The 24,212-nt window shown below is 40.1% G+C and overlaps 1 protein-coding gene across 2 annotated transcripts in view; it reads left to right on the forward strand.

Moving 5' to 3' along the window:
* cyth3b (cytohesin 3b) overlaps positions 1-20,153 on the forward strand; it is a 66,651-nt gene extending 46,498 nt beyond the window's left edge. For both annotated transcript variants that reach the window (XM_041817337.1, XM_041817336.1), the window contains exons 7-13: positions 777-889; positions 2,977-3,125; positions 4,955-5,066; positions 9,716-9,792; positions 12,356-12,427; positions 12,559-12,713; positions 16,095-20,153. In XM_041817337.1, coding sequence (XP_041673271.1) covers positions 777-889; positions 2,977-3,125; positions 4,955-5,066; positions 9,716-9,792; positions 12,356-12,427; positions 12,559-12,713; positions 16,095-16,167 — 751 coding nt within the window. In that variant the 3' untranslated portion in view covers positions 16,168-20,153. The remainder of the gene's footprint in view (positions 1-776; positions 890-2,976; positions 3,126-4,954; positions 5,067-9,715; positions 9,793-12,355; positions 12,428-12,558; positions 12,714-16,094) is intronic.
* The last annotated feature ends 4,059 nt before the right edge of the window (positions 20,154-24,212 follow it).

Consider the following 24,212-nt stretch of genomic DNA (forward strand, 5'->3'; position numbering starts at 1 on the left):
TTATCCACCAGAAAATTCTTAAGTTGTTCTTCAAGCACTATAGAAAAATTGTGCAGATTGTTGAATTTTGCATGTGGTTGAAGCAGCACAATAAACATCAATTTACCTTACTGTCCCTCTATGGAAGAAGAATTGGTTATTATTCCAAGTCTCTTAAAATGTATCCTACAGAAGAGACCTGAAGGAGAAAAAGACTCAAATGACATGGCTGTGGCAAGTCGTTACATTTGCACGTTTTGCCATGAAACAGGAAGTGGTTCATAATTTAATCGTAGGTGCTTCATTTTGACCAAAACTTCATGCATTCAACTGGAATTCATCTGGATTACTGTACCAGAGTCTGGGATATCTAACAAAGCCCTGGATAAGCTCCAGAACTTTCCAAAGTCAGCTGCCAGAGTTCTCATCCTCACCAGGCCCTGGCAGCACATCACCCCTACCCTTCCATCTCCAGTGGCTTCCAGATAAATTCCGAATCAAATACAAAATCCTCCTCCTTACTTTCAAATCCCTTCATGCCCCTGTCCTACAGTACCTCTCTGACCTTCTTCACCCATGCACACTGATCAGAACCTCAGACACTGGCCTTCTCACAAACCCCACCATTTAAGTGTGACAAATATAAAAAAAAAAAATCAGGAAGGGGAAATACTTTTCTCAGCACTGTCAAAAGGGGTTGTAGTTTCTATTGAATATCAGGATCATCTGATTAATAATTGCATCAGTATTTTACGTCTGTCTTTATAATTTCTCTGTCTGGATTTGTGCTGTTGCAGGCAGTTTTTGTGGAGCTTCAGACTTCCTGGCGAGGCCCAGAAGATTGATCGTATGATGGAGGCCTTTGCCTCCAGGTACTGCCAATGCAATCCCGGCGTCTTCCAGTCCACAGGTACCACAACCACACAAACTCCACACACAACACTGTATTTATGAGTCAGACACAGTGAGACAGTCCAGGACGGATACTTTGGGCCGGTCAGACCAGCTCAGCGTCAAATCAATGCTGCTGACTGTCTCTCCAAAGCAGACAGCTGGACCTGCTCTGGGCGAATAAATCTTCCACATTTCTGGAGATTTTCCTAAACACTGGAGAACATGAACAATTTCTGTCAACAAAAATATCTGCTTTCAGATTTTTTTGATGGAGTTTTATTCTCTTATTCTTTTCTTTTTTTGGGGATTTAACATCTCAAGTTTCCTACCCTGGTTAGCAGCCTGCTCATTAATCGCAGAGTAATCACTAAACATGTCTCCAGCAGTGATAATGAAATTGATCACAGGTCAATAGTGGTCATTAGTGCAGTCTTAGCATGGCCCACACTGCCTGCTGCTCATGTGTGATTCCAGCTTGTGTCGAGGCAGACACAGGTGACACCTCAGGTCATGAATATTGATGTGGCGCAGTGGTGACACACCCAGACTGAGTTGTTGGTCATCTCTCAGGACTGGAGCTCTCTGGGTCATAATTTACAGCTCAGGGGACCCTGACTGGGGCTGTTAGGGTGAGGATGGATGAGGTGGAGGATGGTTAGCAGGAGTTATGATGTGGAGTTGGAGGAGCAGCGGATCATGGATTTGTATTTATGTGTGTTCATGACTGCAGGGACATTAGGGTTTTACTGCAGCACGGCTTTAGAGGGTGCCATGATAGTGTGTCCCAGAATATGTGGCTTTTTGTTGATTAGATTCTTCTTTTTATTAGGGAGAGTCTTAAATTTGGCGATGAGGAAATCAGTTGATTGATTGCTTTGGGCTGTCTTCTACACACCACCTGCATAAATAAGGGAAATAGGATGACTCTAGTCAGGGACAGTATAACACGGTCAGGCTTACAGAGCAGAGATACGATCATGAAATACCCAATTTGAATATATGTTCACGAGGGCTTAAGTTCCAACAACACTGAGGCCTTAGTGTTTTTTTTATTTGGAAGAAGTTTGCCCAGTTCTGCCAGTTAAATTGTATTTTTTAATTCCAGCCTTTTATCAGAGCTACAAAATGTCCCACTCATCAGAACTCTAGTCTCAAAGGAAGTCCACTATTTCACTTAAAGCTGAACTTTAGGTGCATTTATGCCCATGCCAGGGGTTGTCCTAGGTTGAACTCCTCATTGGATATCCATCCAATCCTCTTCAAATTTAACCTACAGATTGAAGATACCTGAATGGAAAAAAGTTGTTCAGCTTGTGCACAAAACTTAAAGGACATAGCTGTGGCAAGCACTTACTTTTGCAAATTTCGCCATGAAGCAGGAAGTGGTATATAACCCAGTGGTAGATGCTCCATTCTGACCAAAACTTGACATTTATGGTGACAGCACTGGCCTGAAAACAGCCATGTGGCAATTGGTGATTAATTTAGCACCACCTACAGGCAATAGGAAATGTTCTAGTTTAGGCACCAACCTACTACTTAAGTTGAGGCAAATATACCCATTACAATCCTCCAGCAAAAATCCTTGAGATGCTCTTCATGGACTGTAGAACTGTCGAGGTTGGTGAATTTTGGTTGTGAGTGTAGCAGCACAACAAAACAAAAATTTACAGCTCGAAGAGACCTGAATGACAATAACGTGTTCAACAAGTCTTTACATTTGCATGTTCTGCTGTGGAACAGGAAGTGGTTTGTAACTCAGTCATAGGTGCTCCCTTCAGACCAAAACTGCCCCTCTTTCTTAGTCTTTTTAATGAGATAGAGGGATTTCATAAATCAAAAATGATCGCTGATAAAGTAATACTTATCACAAAGAGGTGTAACTAGATTTTGATATATACATCTTTAAAGACAGTCTGCAATCATTATCTGCAGTTTGAGAATGTCATGAACCAGGGAATTAGCACAGGTTGCTCTTAGCTGCTGTGATGATACTCTAACATTTATTCCATGCATGAGAGCATGTTCAAACATTCACACAAAGACTCTGGTTTTGCAGTGATTTATGTTTCCCAGTGACGCTCTATGTAACTGCCTCCACAGATACCTGCTATGTCTTATCCTTTGCCATCATTATGCTGAACACGAGTCTGCACAATCCCAACGTCAGAGACAAGCCCCCTGTGGAGCGCTTCATCTCCATGAACAGAGGGATCAATGAGGGGGGAGACCTCCCCGAGGAGCTACTCAGGGTGAGAGCTACGACTTTATTAGTTTGTTAGCTGTGACAAATGTATCTGGTGCATTTGAAACATGGTGTCGGGAAACATTTGTAAATACTGCATCAGTGAGAAAACCTCACGGCAGAGGCTGTTTTCACAGATGCAGAAAAAGCTCCAGAAACTTTCAAGGGAAGCTGCATGTGTGAACACAAGCAGTCAAATTTTTCACCCCAACATTACAGGTAATATTTCCTTCAGCTTCTCAATAAAGCTTCCCAAGAGGTTGTGTGGCAGTCACAGATGTCAACAAACCAAATGGCAAAGCTAAAGAAGAGAGATGAAGCTTGTGCTGAGACATGGAACTATAAGAGGAAAAGTTTATCAAGCTCTAACAACATCGCTGCTGTTATGATGTATTTTTGAGGGACTACAAGGCTGACAACTAAATGAAAAAACAAATAATGGAAACAAATATGCATGCATTCCAGTGCCATTAACGTCATCATTAAGTGTAGCCTATTGATTCCCAACCACCCCTAGTGGGATGGCAAAGACCTTAGGGCTTTTTTTACTTTTAGGTTGTCAAAATTAGATTTTCAGAGAAAGGGGTTAGGTTGGGAACTACTGTTCAAGCCCAGTAGTTCCCAACCTTCATTACATTTATCGCAATGATAAATAATAATGATACTAAATAATTATTTGTTGGCACCTTTAAAAACAGGGGTTTGCAAAGTGCTTCAATATGCAAATACATACATAAAACAAAGCATAAGAATACAACAAGAAGGCAAAACCTCGGCAGCAAAAGAATCCATGAAATATTCAGCCAACAGCGTTAACCTTAACAACATAAAAACCCAGGAGACACATCATTAGAACCCAAGACCATATCATGTGAAGCTATGAACAAAACCCAGGCATAGAGAAATGAAGAAGAGATTGTGATGCCTGTGAATGAAGTCAAAGCATGTTCTGCCATCCCCTAATCTGACACATTGACCTGTCATAACAGACATAGAATCATGTAATCTGACCTGTCCTTTAATCTCACCATTGCTTTGTCCATCATATTTGATGTTTTGTTTTTAATAAAACATCTTGCCTTCAAAGAGAACCAAACCTTCCTTTCCAATGCTGAGGTGAGACCACCCAGTCTTTTTGTCTGTAACGATAGTCACTTTGTCAGATTTGGCCTTACTTCACTCAGACGTTCTAGAGATACTGAGCTCAGAAGCATGACCTGAAAGCAAGGGGATGAACATGTTGCCCAATGACCTTGACCTTTGACCTTTAAAAATTTGAAGTTGGTCATCCTTGGTTTAGGTTGAATATTTTTGCCAAATTTGATGGAAATCCATCCAAGCAATTTAGAAAAAATTGCTTTCCCATACAGGTGGACAGATGGACAGACGACCTGAAAACATACATGCATCTGAGCTCAGCTAACAGCTGCATGGAGGCATAGAAACAGGTAGTGTGTCATGCTTCACTAATTGAGACATCTGCAGCTCAGCAGAATTAGATCTCCTCTCTAGATACAGATGCTGATGATCTTTCATGAACTCGCATAAAAAAAACACATGAAAAACAGGTTCATGTACCTGCACCCTGTAGGCTGACATCTGAACCAAAGCGCCCTCGGCTTAGTATCAAAAGACACTTTGTTGAAGCGCTCCCAGAGACACTGAAGAATGAATCATTGTCTCTCACCCTGTGACACTAAAATAGAAACTGTAAATGTCTTATTTAATGCACCTTTAATCTGAGGGCTTACTTAACTGTTAGGAGGGAAGGGTGTCTGCAGGCTCAGCTGCAAATTCTATAACATTCTCCTTTTTTTTCTCTCTGTTTCTGTGCAGAATCTATACGACAGCATCAAGAGCGAACCCTTTAAGATCCCAGAGGATGATGGGAACGACCTGACGCACACGTTCTTCAACCCAGACAGAGAAGGCTGGCTGCTGAAATTAGGTTAGTGTGCGTCTCCGTGCATTCCCCTGCTGAGGGAATGCAAAACATCCTGGAGGTTGGCTTGATTTGGTTTCTTTCCCACTTTTTCTCACAAATACGACTGTGGCTTTATTCTCACGACTGAGTGAGAGCTGGAGGAGGAGGATGTTCCTCATCTACTCTCACAAATTGGCAAAGTACTAAGATTTAAGGGGCTAAGAATGGACCAAATTTAAAAAATGTTACGTTTAAATATGATCAAAAGTTCTCAAAATATCAGCGGTTAGTGAGATGACCACAAGGCACAAGTACCATAAAAAATGTGATTTATTATTAAACTTTTAGGAAAAATTGTGTTTTGGTGGTTTAACCAAAAACCCACACAAAACAGGAAACAGATTTTAGACCCATTTGAATATAACCCTTTACAGGCCATCCATCTATCATTATTGTCTAATAAGTTCACAATGTACATCTCTGTTATTATATCATCACTATTGAAGGTCACATCTCATACCCCATAACCCATCATTTCCCATCCGATTGCATCATATGAAATGTTATACTTCATTGTATTCTTGTATCAGAAAGGTTTGCAGAGTATTGCTTTGATAGGTATGTTATGGCTGTATCAAATCGTATGGTATCATACTGTATTGTATCAACCAGCTTGATGTGGCCTGTGGCCTGAAACTTTGTTGGGTCAGGATCACTGCTCCTCCCCAGGCCCGGGCAAGGATTGGCTTGGGAACAGCCAAAGACCTGTCCAATAGAGCAGCATAACTATATTTTTACTAAATCTTTGAATTGAGTAATATAAAATGCAAGGATGCATGTCCTCTAGGGGCTTTGGTAATCTGTTGTGTTTTTGGTACCAATTTTTTGTAGGCACACATTTGCAACTTACTAAAAACAGATCCACTTTTGGGTTCTGACCCACCAGATGAGAACCACTGTCCTAGTGTGTTTCAAAGCTTTGTTAAAGGGCCCCGACCATATCCTATCATATCCTGTCCATTCCTGTCCTGTCCCTGTGCTGTCCTGCCCTTTCCTGCCCTACACTAGCCTTTTCTACCCTATCCTATGCTATCCTATCCTATCCTGTGCTGTCCCGTCCCGTCCTGTCCTGTCCTGGCCCGTCCTGTCCTGTCCTGTCCTGTCCTGTCCCGTCCTGTCCTGTCCTGTCCCGTCCTATCCTATCCTATCCTATCCTATCCTATCCGATCCTAACCTGTCCTGTCCTATCATCCTATCCTATCCTATCCTATCCTATCCTATCCTGTCCTGTCCTATCATCCTATCCTATCCTATCCTATCCTATCCTATCCTGTCCTGTCCTAGCCTGTCCTTTCCTATCTTATCCTATCCTATCCTATCCTATCCGATCCTAACCTGTCCTGTCCTATCATCCTATCCTACCATCCTATCCTATCCTATCCTATCCTATCCTGTCCTGTCCTAGCCTGTCCTTTCCTATCATTCTATCCTATCCTATCCTGTCCTGTCCTAGCCTGTTCTTTCCTATTATTCTATCCTATCCTATCCTATCCTATCCTATCCTATCCTTATCTGTTCTGTCCTATCCTGTCCCGTCCCATGCCATGCCATCCCGTACCGTCCTGTCCTGTCCTGTCCTGTCCTGTCCTATCCTGTCCTGTCCTGTCCTATCATCCTATCATCCTATCCTATCCTGTCCTACCCTAACCTGTCCTGTCCCGTCCCATACCATACCATCCTATCCTATCCAATCCTATCCTGTTTTATTTCCATTATCTTATTGTTCAGTTTCGTCCTGTAACATATTATCTCGTATCGTATTGTATTGTAAGGATCAGTTGATTATATTTTATTGTATCATACTGTCATGGGAGGATTGACTGCATAATTTAATGGACTACAGCTTTTATAATGTAGCATTACTGTATTTTAAATCCTCACCAATATGGACCTTATGCACAATACACATTTTTTATATAAACTGTGTTTATATACTTTTTATTACTTTAACTTTTTTTTTTGCCACCAACAGAATTTCCTTGTGTGCATAGAATGACAAAAAAAATCTAAAATACCCCATCATTAACATTAAAAAAAACACAGTAAAAGTTCCAATTAAATAAATATGGAAAAGGTCAATAAGTACATGTCTAGTCAGTCATAAATGGGGCACATGTCCTATGTATTTTTATGGTGTTAAGTGTATTTTAGATATATAGATTCTCACAGTAAAATATTTTCGTATAAAAAAAATACTTATGTGTGAAAAATGGCAGGCCAGTTGTTCGTGCGTGTGCATAGTTAACACATTTTAACTTGTGAAAATCCTCTTGATGTAGTTTGGAAAGAAACAGTGTAATTGTTTGCTCTTTTGGAGTTTGTGTGTGAATATGCTGCAGGGATTGGACTGTTTTGTATTCTTACCCAGTGAGGTAATACAGTTCTTGGTCCTAATTTCTGCTGTTTTTGCCAGTTGTTTCTGTTTATTTACATATGTTTCTCATTTGTTCGCTCTGCAGTTCACACCACGTTAAAAAGCCCCCCCCCCCCACTGTTGAGGTGACTCTTTACATACTTACATCACATCTCATCACCTTAATTTAACGCCTTTTTCCCCCAACACTTTTAATAGCTGTTGGAGGTTGATTTATTATTTGCCATAAAACTGGGTGGTAGCCTTTATATAGTTTGTCAAAGGTGAAAGAGCGAAGTCGCTGCAGGTGATGGGGTTTATTACCACATCCACGCACACACTCACAGCAGCCCTGACCTGCACATTCCTCTAACTCTGGGCAACGTCTCTGTTGTCTCATCAAACTAGTGAGTATGAATGCAAATTGCCCCATTGTGGCTCACAGACCTAACATGATTACATTCCAGTACGCTTCCTCCCCGGAGCCATTGCACCAGTTCTCACTATAATATTTCTAATTTAACTCTCTAAAAATAAACCCTGGAGGATGTGAAGGAATAAATGCCGGTTTTAGCAAATCTCTCTGCGGAAATTTGGCCACACTAATTCAATACCCAGAGTCTATTGAAATGTAAGGGAGCTTTTGCAGTTACGTGTGGCAGTGTAAGGCGCCTCATTGCAGTGAAAAAACAAAGTTGTGACCGTAAGGGATGGTTTGTGTTGACGGGAGCTAATCAGGAATGCTGGGTCAAAGCACACACAGGATGTCAACATAAAAATGCTGTTGTTCATGCGCCTTTGAACATGCCTTCCTCATAGCGTGCATGCATACATGTGTCTTCCACTAAAAGAGCTTTTTCAGCATCTCTGAAGCAACTTCCAGTCCCCGCCAAAGGCCCAACTCTGCTCCAAACAAATGTGTCAGACATTTATGCCTGCTTTGCCTCTTTGCTTTCTTTTGCTCATAGTTTGCACACGTGAGGAGTTGAACTTGCTTTGGGGTTAAGTGTATGTGTGTTCTCCGTCTACATCCGTGTTCCTTTAGGGGGTTTGGGTGCCAGGTTAGGTTCTTATCAAGCACTGTTTGCACCTCTCTTCTGAGGTTTTATCATGTTGCTTTTTAAAAATGAATAGGCAAGGTCAGGAATAATTTATCAGCTGTGTGAGTCATCTTTTAACAAAGCTCCAGGTTTGCAGAGATAATGGTGGTTGATTTTAATCATATTCTGGGTTTTCTTTTGAGCTGCTCTCCCTGCATATTTTAGAGTCTGTGCATCACAAGTTTGCTTCCTAACTTCCAACAAGATGGTGGAGAAGTTAGCTGCTTTAACTTTTAACATAAAAGCACACAGATTCCCCTCAAATTGCTTTTCCTGTGTGGGGCATCCTTTTGTTTTTGTCAGATGAGTGATGCAGAGCATCTCATATTGGTTTTTAGAGGGAGCTCATAGAGAGAAAAGGCTGAAAACAGCAAAACAAGTCAATTAAAAGGCATTTCTAGGCAGCATTTTGCATGGAAATCCACTTAAGGCAAACTTCACAATAGACTCGATTCTGGGCCTGATTTGCCCCTCACATTTCCAACCATTTCAGGGATTCATGCAGCTTGTTATTTGTCAGAATGATCCCAAAGTTTGTGATGTTAGTTTTGCAGATTTTACAGCTCTGGATTGAGACAAAGCCTCTCTAATCTCAAGTGTGTCATCGGGTCACCTCTGCTGGGTTTGCAAAAGCAAAAACACACAATTGGCCTGTTTCAGACCTACTAACTTTTCAGAACATGCAGGAATTTGTCACTTCACTATAGGAGTAGACTTTGCATTGGAAAGATGCCAACAGAGAGACTACTAATTGACTTTTCCATGCTGGTTACTGCACATATAGGATATTAAGTTTAAAGTATGTTGCTAATTTCCACATGACATGATCATGTGGCTGATGAAGGGCGGCCTTTCTTACACAGGAAATAAAATTACTGCAGTTAACTGAGGAACAAACATGTTTGATCTCTGATGTAAGAAGTCCTCTTTTCTTATAAAAGCAGCCTGACCTTTACATAAAGTTGATCGAATGCTGATTTATGATGACTGCATGTGTTTAAAGTGACTCTAAGATAGAAATAAAGTGGGAAATTTAGTGGATGTTGTTCTGCCTCATAAGTGATTGTGACATCCGTCTCTTTTTCCTGATGGGAGACAGCCGGTCTGTCACCGCGACCTTTTGTGACACTTCCTGTCTCCTCTCACTCTCTTCCTGTCAGGGGGACGAGTGAAAACCTGGAAGAGGAGGTGGTTCATCCTGACCGACAACTGCCTCTACTACTTTGAATACACGACGGTGAGTATCATACTAAGATCAGTGTTTTGTCTCTTTGTGAGCATATGAGTTTGTTTTTCCACACAGCTGACCTGAAGGACAGGTTCTGACTTTTCTGGGGGTTTGAAATAAGAAACAGGACATTTCAGCTCTCATGATGAGTGAAAGTCATCAGCAGTAAAATCTTCATTTTGAATTTCATTACTCTGAGAGCTGCATCACTGTAGCTAACTCTGTATAGAGCAGGAGTGTCCAAACTTTTTTCACTGAGGGCCACTTGTAGATAAATAAAAGGATGACAGGGCCAGAGTGATAAATCACACCTTTTGTGTAATAAATTTAGTAAGAACTAAACTAATGTAAGCCCAGATATATTGAGTAATAGAACATGCCTTAGGACAAAACAGCCAGATTAACTGCTGTCCAAAAAAAATCTGACATTTCGAACAGCCATATGTTACTAATGATTTTTGTAACCTGACACGTCAGATAGACTGCTTCATATATCCATTGCATGGATGTATTATTATCATTATTATGGTTATTTAATCCACATTTAAAAAGATAAACTGGGACCAAATGTGGGGCCGCTTTGGAGTCAAACAGCCATATCTACTGAGCTGAGCCAACTGATCTGGATCTCTTAAAAGAGATGGATTTACCATCACAGTGAGCGAAACTAGTGGTAGGTAAGCTAAGGAAACACAGGTAAGATTAGATTTAAATGTGCTACACCATGGTATTAACTTTGTGGAAACAGACCATTCATAAATGTTGTGTGGCACTGCTTGTCCTGGCTTAAGACAGAGGCTTTTGAGATTCCTGTCTGTCGCCGATTCTTTGAGTTTTTGAAACTTATTTTTTCGGGCCCTGATGATTTCACTACTTTCAGGACACAAAAGTACTTTAGGAATTAAGAATGTTTTTATTTTTGCACCTTCAATGCTTGGCATGGTCATGAACAGCAGAAACCATGGCCTTTTTGGTAGCGTTTTAGGTCAGGTCAGGTATGGGGCATATGCCGGTTTGGTGTTTCAGTGTGTCAACCTTGGTCTTTTACTGCTCTGGCCTCCTGAAGGCCATCATCTATACGAACCCATGACCCCCCAAAAAAACGGCGTCAGAGATCGGGGACCCCATCTTCCCTTGAGGAGGAAAAAAAATGATATTGCACAAGGCATCATGTACAAAACATACATTTGTGCATTGAAGCACAAATATTATTTAATGACTATGTTTTGATTTTAATTTGAACTCATTTTAACAATATTTTTTTAATAATAGATCAAATTTGTGATTTCAAATCACATGAAATTTCTCTTTGTTTTATGGAAAGAATCCTGTGACTTCCCTTTCCTGTATCGCGACCCCCACTTTGGAAATCACTGATCTAGACCTGTGCCAGGCTCATGTTACATCTCTCCAGGTATCCTATTAGCTGACCCCTCTACCACACATGTGGCCACCCCCAGGCGTCTGGACCAGACCACCGGGTCCTGGGCACCCAGTATACAGCATGCCAGGTGCCCATGAAGTGCAAATGCCATTTCTATATCAAGCAGCTGACCCCTCCTATCCCTGCTCTCCTGAGTACATCAGCATTAGACACAAAGTCTTGCCAAGGATATCCAAAAGAGATCTGCAGAGACGTTGTCACAAAGGAGTCTAGCTAGCATCTCTGACCATGAGTCAAAGTCCAGGCCTCACAAGAGGATAGTAAGACCGGGAGGACCCAGGACGAGACGACTCAAACTTTTGTATGCATTTCTCTGTGTAGAAACCACTTCTTACCCACCAAGGGGAGCTCTCTGAGCTGTGCAGGCAGTCCCTCGACCTCATGTCTCGGTTTTTGCTCTGATGTGCGTCCTCAGTTGTGAGACCTTCTATAGAGAAGTGTTGTTACAAAGGTCTGAATGCTTATGTCAATATATTTCAGGTTTTTTAAATTTTTTAACGAATTTGCAAAACGTTTCAAATTCTGTTATCCTGTTTTTCACGATGGGTTCTGATTGTAGATTAATGAGAGAAAAAAATGCCTGTAGCATCAGACTGCAACACAACAAAATTGAAAAAAGGATGGAGGTTGTGGCTCTTTTGTACTCGTGGTTGTGTATTTTCTTGCATATTGGCTCTTGTGGGAGGTAAAATTAAAAATAGTTTTACCTTGTCTTGCATTGTTTTGTTCCCTTTGAGGCTTTGATACGTCCAAATAGGTTTTTTGTGTTTGTCAGCCTGTGTCACTTTCAGAAGGAATAAGTTGCTCCTTGTGTTGTGGAGGATTTTTATCAGTGCCTCTATGTCCCTGCTATCTGCTACATCAGCAATGTCCTCTGTCAGCCCTGGTATTATCCTCCAGGACACTATCATTATGTCCTGCCCTCTGGAGTGACTGCTCCACACTCACATTATCTGCTGTTTTTAAAGAGCAGGTTGGAAAAACGAGGGGAGAACAATTTCTCTTTGCCTCTTTCATGATCTATATTTAGTCATGTTTGCCTCTCTCTTCTTTTGCCTCTCTTTTTGACTCTATTTAGGTTGTTTTTCTCCCTCTGCTCATGTTTCTCCTCACCTCTCTCTCCTTCAGGACAAGGAGCCTCGTGGGATCATCCCTCTGGAGAATCTCAGCATCAGGGAGGTGGAGGAGCCCAGGAAACCTGTGAGTGCAGCCTCATTAAAGACCTTGCCCTCAGATCATTTATCTAGTCTTTTTTTTTACTTTGTTTTTTGCACTTTTAAATCAAGTTTTCTCACATTTTGTGGACGCTGTGCGTCTTCTCTGTTCTGCAGAACTGTTTTGAGCTCTATAACCCCAATCACAAAGGTCAGGTGATCAAAGCCTGTAAGACGGAGGCAGATGGTCGCGTTGTTGAGGGAAATCACGTGGTGTACAGGATATCAGCGCCGACGCCGGAGGAGAAAGAGGAGTGGATTAAATCAATAAAGTAAGTCATGAATACACTCAGAGCATCAGTTTGAATTTAAAGGCTCCAAGCATCTCAAATACATCTAATTTACTTAAAATGCTGCAAGAACAGCAAGCTGCTTCTTCCAGACAGCTCTGGGCGCATTAATTCACTGACATGCATCATTTTCCATAATCACATGACAAAAGCGTCCCCCATTTAAGCAGCAAGATTTCTCTGCGCTGTCTTCATCCAGAACTTTCCACCAGCAGTGTTCACCTGCACGCTCCAAATACTGTGTTAAAGATATCATCGCTGCTCAAATTCCTGCATGTAAAAACAATCTGGGGGCGTTTATGATGTCAGCGACTTGACACTAAACACGAACCGTATTCTGCTGCAGCAATAAGCATTTCAAACCATTAGGAACATGAGCTGACCGAAATAAAAGGATATTCAAGCCTTCAACTGGCATGGTAACCCCTCAGAAATCTGAGTAAAATCAGTCAAAAAGGCCTATCCAGGCATAGCCAAAATAGATTTAAAAAACTAAACTGTCAGACTCACTGTGGGCGCTACAAGTATAGAGTAATATAAGTTATTCAGGAACACTTTAATCACAAAGGTATCTTTACTTACATTACATTCACATACATTACAAACCTAAATATACATATGATGATAATATCCACTTCTTCTTGGTCACTAAGTACTGTATTCATTAAAGGGCCCCATATTTTCCAGAATACCTCTTGTCTATTGTTCAGTTTTAAAACTTTAATCACACTTTAACCTTTTTGTTGTGGAACAGATCTACTGCAGCAAATGCTCTGCTCAAAAGATGCTCCCTGGGTTAGTCAAGCAGCAAGCTTTGACTCTCTAGGAAGTGCATGGCTAGAATTCTCCACATGGATAGGTACATTAATATCAATGTGTATTGAAAACAATAAAGAAGCAATTTATCCATACAAGCATGAATTTGAATATGAGGGTGCGACAAGCTTTATGCTATAAAGGAGGCGGCTGGGGTGGAGGAGCAGCTGCAGCAGTGTGGTGCATCACCATAACTGCAAGCAGAGATTAGTGAGAAGTATTTGCGTGGAGAGGAAGAGCTGTGATTGGATGTTGGAGTGAAGAGGTGTGTGTCTGACCTGCTGTCTGTTAAAACACCCAGAGGAGAGAGAGCAGGAGGAGTGTGTGAAGCAGTGTGACAGAGAGAGGAGCTGACGGGTAGATTAAAACTGCTCTTCTCTATATTCTAGTGGTAGTTTTTACAAGAAATTAAACTAAAACGCAGCCAGCCTACCTGTGAATTGTTGAACAACTCCATCAGCTGTTTAGTAGCATAGACTCCTAATATTCGCTTCTGTTGCTGCTGTACTGTAATCCTCCTCAGTCTGAGAACTATGAAGGCCACTGTGATCATCAGCTCAGCAGACATTTTCTGGTAGCCTTCCCCAGATCTGTGCCTTGCAACAATCCTGTCTCTGAGCTCTGCAGGCTTTTCCTTTGACTTTTGATGGTTTGGTTTTTGCTCTGATGAGCCATCTATGGAGAGGTGTGTGCCTTTCCAAATCATGTCCAATCAGTTTAATTTACCTCAGATGGACTCCAAGAAACATCTGTGCAAAGATCAAGAGAAATGGGAGAAACCTTAGCGAAATTTAAAGTATTTTTGTAAGGGGTCTGAATGCTTATGTCAATGAGATATTTCAGTTAGCCAAAAAAAAAAAACAACTAAAATGCTATTTTCCTTGTGTCATGATGGGGTACTGAATCTAGATTAATAAGAATAAAAATGAATATTTTTTTCACTGTAGCATCGGGCTGCAACGTAGCAAAACTGAAAAAGTGAATGGGGTCTAAATACTTTTGGAAAACATTATATATCCTGTTTAATTTAAAATAAAATTATGTATATTAGTAACAACTGGTATTGTTTTCTTTTTTTAAAAAATGGTAATAAATACAGCTGTAAGAAAATATCAAACTATATGTTTTTAAGGCCCTAATTACAGCACCAAAGGAATAAATTAAATTTTGCACATTTTCCTAAAGTATCTGATTGAAATAGTACAACAGAGAGCTAATGGGTACTCTCATTGTGTTAGATCCTCTCCATATTGTAGCTCTCAGTAATAATAGCCTCTCTGTCAGTGACCTAAATGTTGCTCTGTAATCGCCTGCATAGAAGATGGTGCAATGTCAAAGAGAGTTGGCTCAGCAGAACAGAACACTTGTGTACTGTAATATAGTGCAATCCCCCTCCCCCTCCCCCCACTCTCCATACTCTGCGAGTATTCACTGGGGAAATGATGGAGGATTAGTCACTACTTATAGCACCCCGGGGGTGAGCCAGCAAACCCATCCAGGAGAAGCTGGTCCAAACTGGGCTGATGCATTCGCAGCCAGGGAGGCTGTCGGGGCCACAGCATGTGCAGCTGCACCAGAGGGGTCTGAGAGGACTCCGGGTCCGGGGAGATAAAAGGCATTTTATGGAAATTGTGATTTTCCCCTTCTTCTAGAGTGGAGATGATCACAGAGGCAGCTCTCTATCATCTTATCTGCAGTCACAAACACACAGACACAGATGACAGTGGACCAACTGGGCCAGAGGAGGAAGAAGCTGTTGATCCTCATAAATTCATGCAGCGTGTTTGAAAAACGAGAAACACATGCGTCTGCATATTCATTTTTACCGCTTCTGTAAAAATAAATGTGCTCATTCTTAAAGGCAGAAATGTTATTTAGTATAAATCACTGCAGCCATATTTGGATTTGATCTCTCCACAAAGGACTTTTTTGTTTCATGAAATTGGGTTGTGCAAAGTGACAATGAGTGGCATGAAAGAGTGGGATAGTCATCATACTCAGCCTCATTCTTCCACGTGTGGCGTTGTAAAGGGAATCGGAGATATCCGCAGTGGGGGGTTGAGCCTCTTCTTGCTTTGTGCTGGTGCTAACAGGATTTAGCAGCCGTGAAACTGGGCTCCTCAGTAGAGCCCGAATGGCTTCCTGACTCACACGCTCTCATTGTACGCTGCCTTTGCACCGCTCCAAAAAAGGGGCAGCAGGAGAACGCGGAAGAGTCAATAATCTTCAGCGTCATTGTTCAGAACTCTACAGATGTAGAGAATAGCAGCAGGGAGAGTTTGTATGTTTGTGTGTTTTACTTCATGCTTGGAAGAGTTCTGTAGGAGATTCCAGCAAACTGGAAAAACTTGAGAGGGAGGGGGTTCCTCTTCAGAAACCATGGAAACCAAACTAGGTCACTGCACAAACTTTGTTCTTTTTTGATCTAGTTAGGCAGGGGTTTGTATAAATGTGCCTAAATTTCCATATCAAAGATGCTGGAGACCCCTCTCTCATGTGGCCTTATTATTTATTTCATGGCTGTCCTTTGATTGGCTCCTTCTGCAGGGCAAGCATCAGCAGAGACCCCTTCTACGACATGCTAGCCACCAGGAAGAGACGCATCGCCAACAAGAAGTGAAGAGGGACTATCTCCTCATCCTCCAGCCCCTCCATCTCTCCCTCCCTCAGCTCATGAACACACCATGTTTCTGTTTGACCACAGAAAAGACTGTCAACCCCAGAAAAGACTTCAGACCTCAGATCTTTGCAGGACTGTTCTCAAGTCATGTGCACTCACTGGGGAGATGCTTCAGCGTGGACGGCGTAGCTTCATGAAGCTCAAATATGAGGACTTGCATGGAGCGAAACATGAACTGGTTTGTTTTTCTACCATCTCATACACAGCCCCTACCTCCCCGACTCATCGTCATAACATGTTTCTAGCTCTTTTTAAAGCACAACTGCCATGTTTCAGGTGCACATGCATGCATGTGGGTTACTATAGACCAATATGTTTGTGTTTGTATGTGTGTGTATGCAGCAGTGTGCATGCTATCAGTGCACACAGCATCTACAGTATGGGTGCATAGCGTTTCCTCCACTGTGCTTTAAAGAAAATCGTTCAAAATCAGAGTTCAGATGTACGCTCAGCTGTGATGGGACTCCTCACCTGGACGACGTCGACATCTCACTCTGGTGCTGAATTCTTCTCTCCAGGTGCCACAGCTGAAGCCCCGCTCAGAGTAACCTCAGAAATCAGCGCCGGCTTACACTTAGGTTCCTAAAGAAGCATTACAGTCTGGAGTCAGCTGGGCTGATTTCATTTATTTGTGTGGAGCAGAGAACTTTTGAAATGTGCATACTTTTTTGTTTAAGTTGTGTAGAAAAGGAGCTCTGGCAAAGGCCTGAGATGAAACTTGCTCTTTGGACTTTAACTTGTAATCCTTAAGATTTCATATACCGGTGGTTTTAAAACAAAAACTGTTGCAAACAACTCCTAAGTCGTATGAACCTGTATGAACTGAATCTACAACAACTGGATTCTTTCCCATCTAGGCTGATCAACTTCATTTCATTTTGATGAAAAAGTCAGGAATAATTAGTTGCAAAATTGTCTCTTTTTGTGCTGCGGACAGGCAACACAGCTGCAAAGTTACAGGTATGTTAGTAGAGGACGCCGTCCTAACCCTACCTACAAAGAGAATGACGGCCCTGAACTGATACGATTTTTAAAAATATTGAAATATTTCTATAATTCTATCAAAGACTAAGTTTTAGTGTTTTTAAAGTGTATTCTGTAATAACTATGTATATCAATGACACTTTAAAGTTACTGACTGGTCAGTTGCAAGTCTTGGGTGCAAAACTTTTGCACTCAGGGCCTCCATTGAGTCCCATTTAAAGTTTTATGTTTGCATTGAGTCCTATTGAGTCAAGAGATAAAAGCTTCTCTGCAACCACAGAGTGGTGCCACTGGTTTCTGAAGCAAACTTTCGAAACCCAAAACCAGCATTGACCATATTGGAATACTTCCTCATAGTAACTTTTGTTCAGCTCATTAGCCTTACCCTCAAATTCCACATACTCTGTGCAGCATTCAGAACACGCTGTGATCTCTGGAGCAGATCGTCCCCGGTAGGTAAACCTTTGTAATTCCACAGCATGTGTTGCGAAACTGCTCTGCACTGCTGAGATATGCACCCAGTCTATTTTCAACAAAGCAGATTGACTCAGAAGGGAACAAGAATTTGGTTGGACAGTTTGGGCAAATTCAAAATACAACACAATGTATGGACTTCCAATTATAAATGTCATCAGTATATCAACATGTCATCAAATGTACTGGCACAGACCACAGCCTGTTAGTGGGTTAAGATGGGCATACACCGTGATTTCAAGCTGACTCTGACAGTCGTGACGTAACGTCAGCTCATACTGTACGACTGTATTACGCACCTGATGTAATTGTTGACACTACATGGTACAATGGGCATGCATGGCCTGAGTGCTCAGAGTGAATGAGTGGAATAGTGTTTGGATGGTGATTTTGGACTTGTCTGACAGTTCAGAAAGGAAAAATGCCTCAAAGTTGAGGATTCTGCTCATGGCTCTTCTCTCACTGCAGAGCCATACGACCAAAATATCAAACATTTCAACATTTGTAAACTCCATCCATCTAGTCAGGAGCAGCTTGTCAGTCCGTGTTAGGGTTGTGGTCAGACATCATATCCTTCTGTACACTGCATGACAAACTATCAGACTGAAATTCAAAATTCATGTGTGAATCTGATTAAAATTGCACAGTCTATGCCCAGCTTTAGAGGTCACAAAGATGATAGGAAGCTATGGGCGAAAAGAAGGTAATTTTGGATGTGTTATTCTATAGGATTTTATTTGACACCATGTCCTGATAATGATAACATAAACCTTCAGATTTCTAAATGTACTTGCCCAAAGCAGTCAAAGAAAAAAAAAAAAAAAAAAAAAAAAAAAAAATCACAGAATCTCATGCAATTATGGATCCAGTTTGTACACCACTGGTTGGAGCAAAGCCACAGTGCACATGGTACGCTGCAGGAGTAGAGTTAACAAATAACAGGGAAGAAGCTGGGGCTGAGGTGGGTCTTAAACTTCTGTACAAACAGCTGCAACGTGCCAGCCTGTGAGACAAATCAGCCACACCCTAGTCGTGTAAAACTGTGATTCCTCATTAAATCAGAGCGGATGATATGTGCAAGAAGTCAAGCTACTAAAATGAGCGTTTGAGACTGAATTCAATCCTCCAAACTGAGCTATCAAACCTTGCACTTTTGAATGGGTGTGTATGTGACTTTAGCACTTTTGCATCCAGCCTCAAGTGGACAGTGAAGGAACTGCAGGCTTTGCACTTTTGCATCAGCGTTTTGAGGTTGCTGCATGCACCTCAGAAGCATCACACACTATCCAGCAGGTGGCAGCAGAGAGATATTTATCATATATTGAGATATAAATTGCAGGGCATGCTCTATTTATTAAAAAAGGGGGCACTTCTAGAGAAAAATAACTGGCTATTGATTGTTTTGCATTTAAAACCCCATTGCGCATCAGTGCTATTAAGATAAGATACTGGGTTTAACAATAATTGCTCTACTGTAGCTTTAGAGGGATGAAACATGAGCTTTGAAGCTGATATCTGAAACAATTAACAGTAAACTGACCCTTAAACTGTCTTATTTATGTGCAATTTCACATAGCATTACTACTACATATCTAAATCTATTATTAGGGAGATATTAACACAAGAATGTGCTTTATCAGATTTATCTTAAGGATTATATCTTAGTAAAGTCTTTCGTGCAGGTTTTTCTAATTGGCCGTGCATCGGCCCGTTAGGGTACCAGTCCTATTAAGCTTTCAGTTTCTCGTCCATGACCGACAGTATGTGAGTGAAGGTCAATGTGTTGTTGTGATCCTGTTTTGCATTTGGTTTGTAATCCTAAAAAACCCTTGCTTGCTTTTTTGTGTTCCTCTTTAAAAGTGTATGAATATAACCAACTTCTCATTTTTGTATTTATTTTTATTTGTGAAATGGTTTAATACTTCCTGTAAATGTTCAACGATGTATGCTTAAGTTATGTATGTGTATATATAATGTATAGGTTTCTGGTCTCTTTGTTGTAGTATGCACACTCTGTGTAACATGTTTGAGCAGAAGTTTGCATCAGCTGACGTTTGGGGTCTTCTTTATGAAAAAAAAAAGCCTTAAACATAATCATAAAAAGCAGATGATGATGATGATAGAGGTCGATTACTGTGATGATTCTGTTTAAAAGCCATGACTAGTGAGAGAGGTTGTATTTTCAATGATGATGAAAATTATGAGGATGTTTGATGTTAATGATGATCATAGTGAAGTTATATCAGTGATGATGATGATGATGATGATGCTATCAGTAATGATGATGTCAAAAAACTATGAAACCCGTAGTTTTCTATGTGATTTTAAAAATGAGAAGCCTTGTTGTGGTCAGGGCTGATATTATCTTGTACGGCCCTGCAGGGCTCATATTAACTTTTATATTCTCTGTAAAGCTATCGGTCACGTTGTACATTACGTGTATCTATATAAAGTACTTATAAAGCGTACAGCATGGTGTATTCATTATTGATGCTGGTCTTGACCTACATATTTGCATAAGTAATGAGCTTTCATTAATGAATTATAAGGACACTTCATGGAGGTGCTATGACACGCTACAGGAATGTTTTTCATGTCATCCTCGAGAATAATGCTGACTAAAAGGTGAATTCACTAAAGGTGAAAGAGCAGGAGAGGTAAAGGAAATATGCTGAGTCCCTCAGAGGAATAAGAGAGGAAGAGAAGATGTCAGGCAGAATTAAGAAGGAGAGATCGCCCTCTGCTGGTTAGTCACTAACCCAGAGCTTTTGTTTGGAATGTATTTTTAATTTTTCCAACTTATCAGGGATCAGTAGGAGCTGATAAGTTTAAAAGCTCAGATTTGTCTTTGAACAGGAAGTAGTTTTGATCAACAATTCTGCCACAAATCTCCTGGAGGGCCTGTTTCTGCAGAAAATGGGGCATTTTGGCTTTTCATCAGCCAGTTGTTGGGAATCTTCAGTCAAGAGAAAGTAGTATAGCTTAGTCCGTTTATTTTTTTGTTTTGATGATGGATTTTTTTTAAGGCCTTGATTGAACAAAACTTCCACTAGAAGTTCTGAATTTCTTGAATTCCTCCGTTTGTAATCCAGACAAATTCCCTTAAATTTCAAAGAAATTACTTCAAATTTCTGTAAAAACTCTGAACCATATCTTCAAAGTATCCCATAAGAGTACCAAAAAATTCTTAAAATATATGCAAAATGTTTGAGTGAAACTTTATCATGAAGTCTAAAAATTCCAGTCAAAATTATCCAAGCAGCATTCCTGAAAAATTCAAGCAAATTCACATATTTTAAAGCAAATTTCGCCCAAAACAAATTTTCAAAACTTCCATGAAAATACCTAAAAATTGTCAACACAACCCCCCATTAAATTCCCAAAAATCAAAAAACATTTCTAAATTCCTTTGAATGTTTTTTAAAAATTCCAAAGCAAATTTTCTCCTAAAACTGCAATGAAAGTCTCCAACATATTCAAACATATCTAAATTTCTGAAATTATCCAAATTGCCAAAAATTCTCAATAAAAGTCCTCAGAGCAAAATCTACCAATATATCAGACAATTATCTCAAAATCTCTAGGAGCAGAACTTATTAAAAGCCAAAATGTAATGTTCTCTTATGTACATGCAGAGGTTAGAAAAAAACTGTTAAATTTACCCCAAAATTTCTTCAGATATTCCCTTTCACTTTCACTGGAACTTTTTCTTAGAGCCAAAAACTGAAACTTAGAATAGAAGAAAAAAAAATTCAAGCAAATTCCACAAACCCTTAAAGCAACTTCCCCATAAATGTGTTTTTTAATCTGATAAAATTCCAGAAAATGTGTGACTGCATTGCTCAGAATTATATGAATATTACCCCAAACATTCAAACAAATTCTGTGAAATTCTCATGGGAATTCCTGAAAATTTAAAAGAACAGCCCTCTCCCCAAAATACCTCAAAAATTACAAATACATTTTCAAAATTTCCATGAAAATACCTAAAAAATTAAACAGCAATTCCCCTAAAAAATTTCAAATCGAATTCCCAAAAATTACAATTACATTTCCAAATTGAAATGAATGTGAATTTTATTTAAATTCCAAAGCAAATTCTGTTCAAAACCTGCAATGAAAGCCACAATGTAACATCCTCTAAGGTTCACGCAGGGTTTGGAGGATAAACGACAGCAGAAGGTAAGACAAGGCAAGTTTATTTTAATAGTCAGGTCCACATGTATTTAGATAACAACACCTTTTTAATCATTTTGCTTGTTTTGACCACAACGATGGATTTTAAATAAATCAATTAATATGTGACTAAAGTGAAGACTTTCATCTTTAATTAGCCATTTTTTTCAGTGCCTCCATTATCAGGGAATCAGAGTTATTGGCCCAATTAACAGACGAGTGATTTCATGGTCTGGTGCGGTCTATTCCTACTTGCTGTTTGGACCTCAAATAGAACCAAATCCTTGAGACAAATCAGAACAAAAATGTTTCAAGCATACGACAGGAGGTTATGCATTCCTTTTCACCCACTTTAGTGGTAAAATTTTACTGTTTCCTAGAAAATCATGGGTAAACCAGCTTTGTTATCAAAATAAAAGGTGGCAAACAAGTTAAGATTTAAAGACAAAAAACAAAATTTACCGTAAATGTATGTCTGCTTAGGGCTTCCATACATCACAGACTTATTACAACTGTTTGTCGTCCTGCACAGATTCATGACCCACTGAAGACACTGGCTCTGGGACTATTTCTGGGCCCCAACCCACCTCTCTGCAATGATCAAATTAAGAAAACTAATGGTCCAAAAGAGCTGAAAAACGACAAAAATCTGCAACACGTGTAGAAAAAGTTGACCACAAAAAGACCAAGTACTGCCTCTTGGTGGATTCATGCAGAATTACAGTTAAAAAGAGTGACGATGAGTAGATTTTTACAGATATTCCTCCAACATACAGGAAAATCAGAAGCTGCCACAGAGAATATCAGCGCTTTATGTACAGCATCCTCTTTAAATGAACCTTCCCATGAAGTTCAAAATGTCCACTAGCTGTACATGTTGAAAAAAATCTACTAAACAAACACGGACAAGCTCAGCTGGTTCTGTCTGAGCTTCTAATGCTGTCAGGTCCCTTCAGGATCCAGTAAAGTCTTCATTTCTTTACACAGAAGTTCATCTTTTACTGTTTTATACAATCATGTAAGAGATTTATCTCCTTGATGACAGAGTCAGGATTTTTAAGACAAAACAGAATCTCTCAGTGGAAGGGTTGCAACATCTCAGCAAGATGGATTCTCTCTGACAGGAGTCTTGAGCTTCCTTCCTTTTGTTGCATCACATCTTCTTTGCTTATGGGGGTTTTGCTTTGGGAGACCAAAGGTCTGACATCTGTGGCAAGAATTTATACAGCAACATCTAACTCCTACAGGAGAACAATTCTAACATTTAACTTGTTGATCATCATAAGATTGATAGCTAGTAAAGTAAAAGTTGTGTAGAAATGTGGACCCTCCAGATTTAACCATCTGTAGCCGTCTTGCAACATGTTCTTTGGCATTTTGTAGCATCTGCAATCTTTTTACATTTTATCTGCAACTTTAAGGATGAGATCTTTTTCGAACAAGTCTTGTTTCGTGCACACAGATCTCTGCTTTTTACTTGGATGGTGTAAACCATTTTTTAAAACTGGTTCAGACACAGGGCTTTCCACAGACATGTGCAGTAACCAGTCTGTGAGAAAGTAGCCAGTAGGAAGAGGGCATCTGTGAGTCCTCCTCCAGAAAAACTGAGCGACCAACACTCAATTCTAAGCAGTCTGAGGAATCATCTACACATCTATCCTGTTTGGGGGTCAGAGGTGATCCCAGCTGTCACGGAGTGAGGGGCTGGGCACACACTGGACTGGTTTCCAGCCAATCATAAGGCTGATATGCAGAGGTATACTCACATCTACGGGCAATTTAGAGTCACCAATTACCCTAAAGATCATGTTCTATCTCTGGAGCACCAGCAGAGAACCTAAGCATGCACGCAGAGAGCATGTAAAAAAAAAAAAACAAGCCCTGGTCGACTGGGTTCAAACCTGGAACCTCATAATCTGAGGAATATTGAAGCTAAAAAAATGGGGTTATAATTCACTTAAACAAAAATAAAAAAAATAATTATTTACAATGATTCAGCTCCTTCATATAAAGCTTACATTGTTGCAGTATTTGATTGATTGTTATTTTTTATGCTCATTTTAAAAAATTAACAGTTAAAAGTAAAGCAGTCTAAGGGCACAATTAGGACATAACAGCCAAAAATGAAATAATTCATGAGCAATTTCAGCACAATAAGGTCATTCTTTTATGTTTAAGTAGAAGAAAAACCTTTTTAAATCTTTATATTTTTTATACATATATTATGTGTATTATTTTTGCACTGAAATATCTGTTACCTCCAAAAGTGACCTTACTATGATATATATATTTTTTGATTGCTTCTAAGAAGAGTTCAATCAGCTAAACTTATCTCTGTTACATCTTATTGT

This window comes from Cheilinus undulatus, linkage group 21 (assembly GCF_018320785.1).
Source record: "Cheilinus undulatus linkage group 21, ASM1832078v1, whole genome shotgun sequence".
Classification (NCBI taxonomy): domain Eukaryota; kingdom Metazoa; phylum Chordata; class Actinopteri; order Labriformes; family Labridae; genus Cheilinus; species Cheilinus undulatus.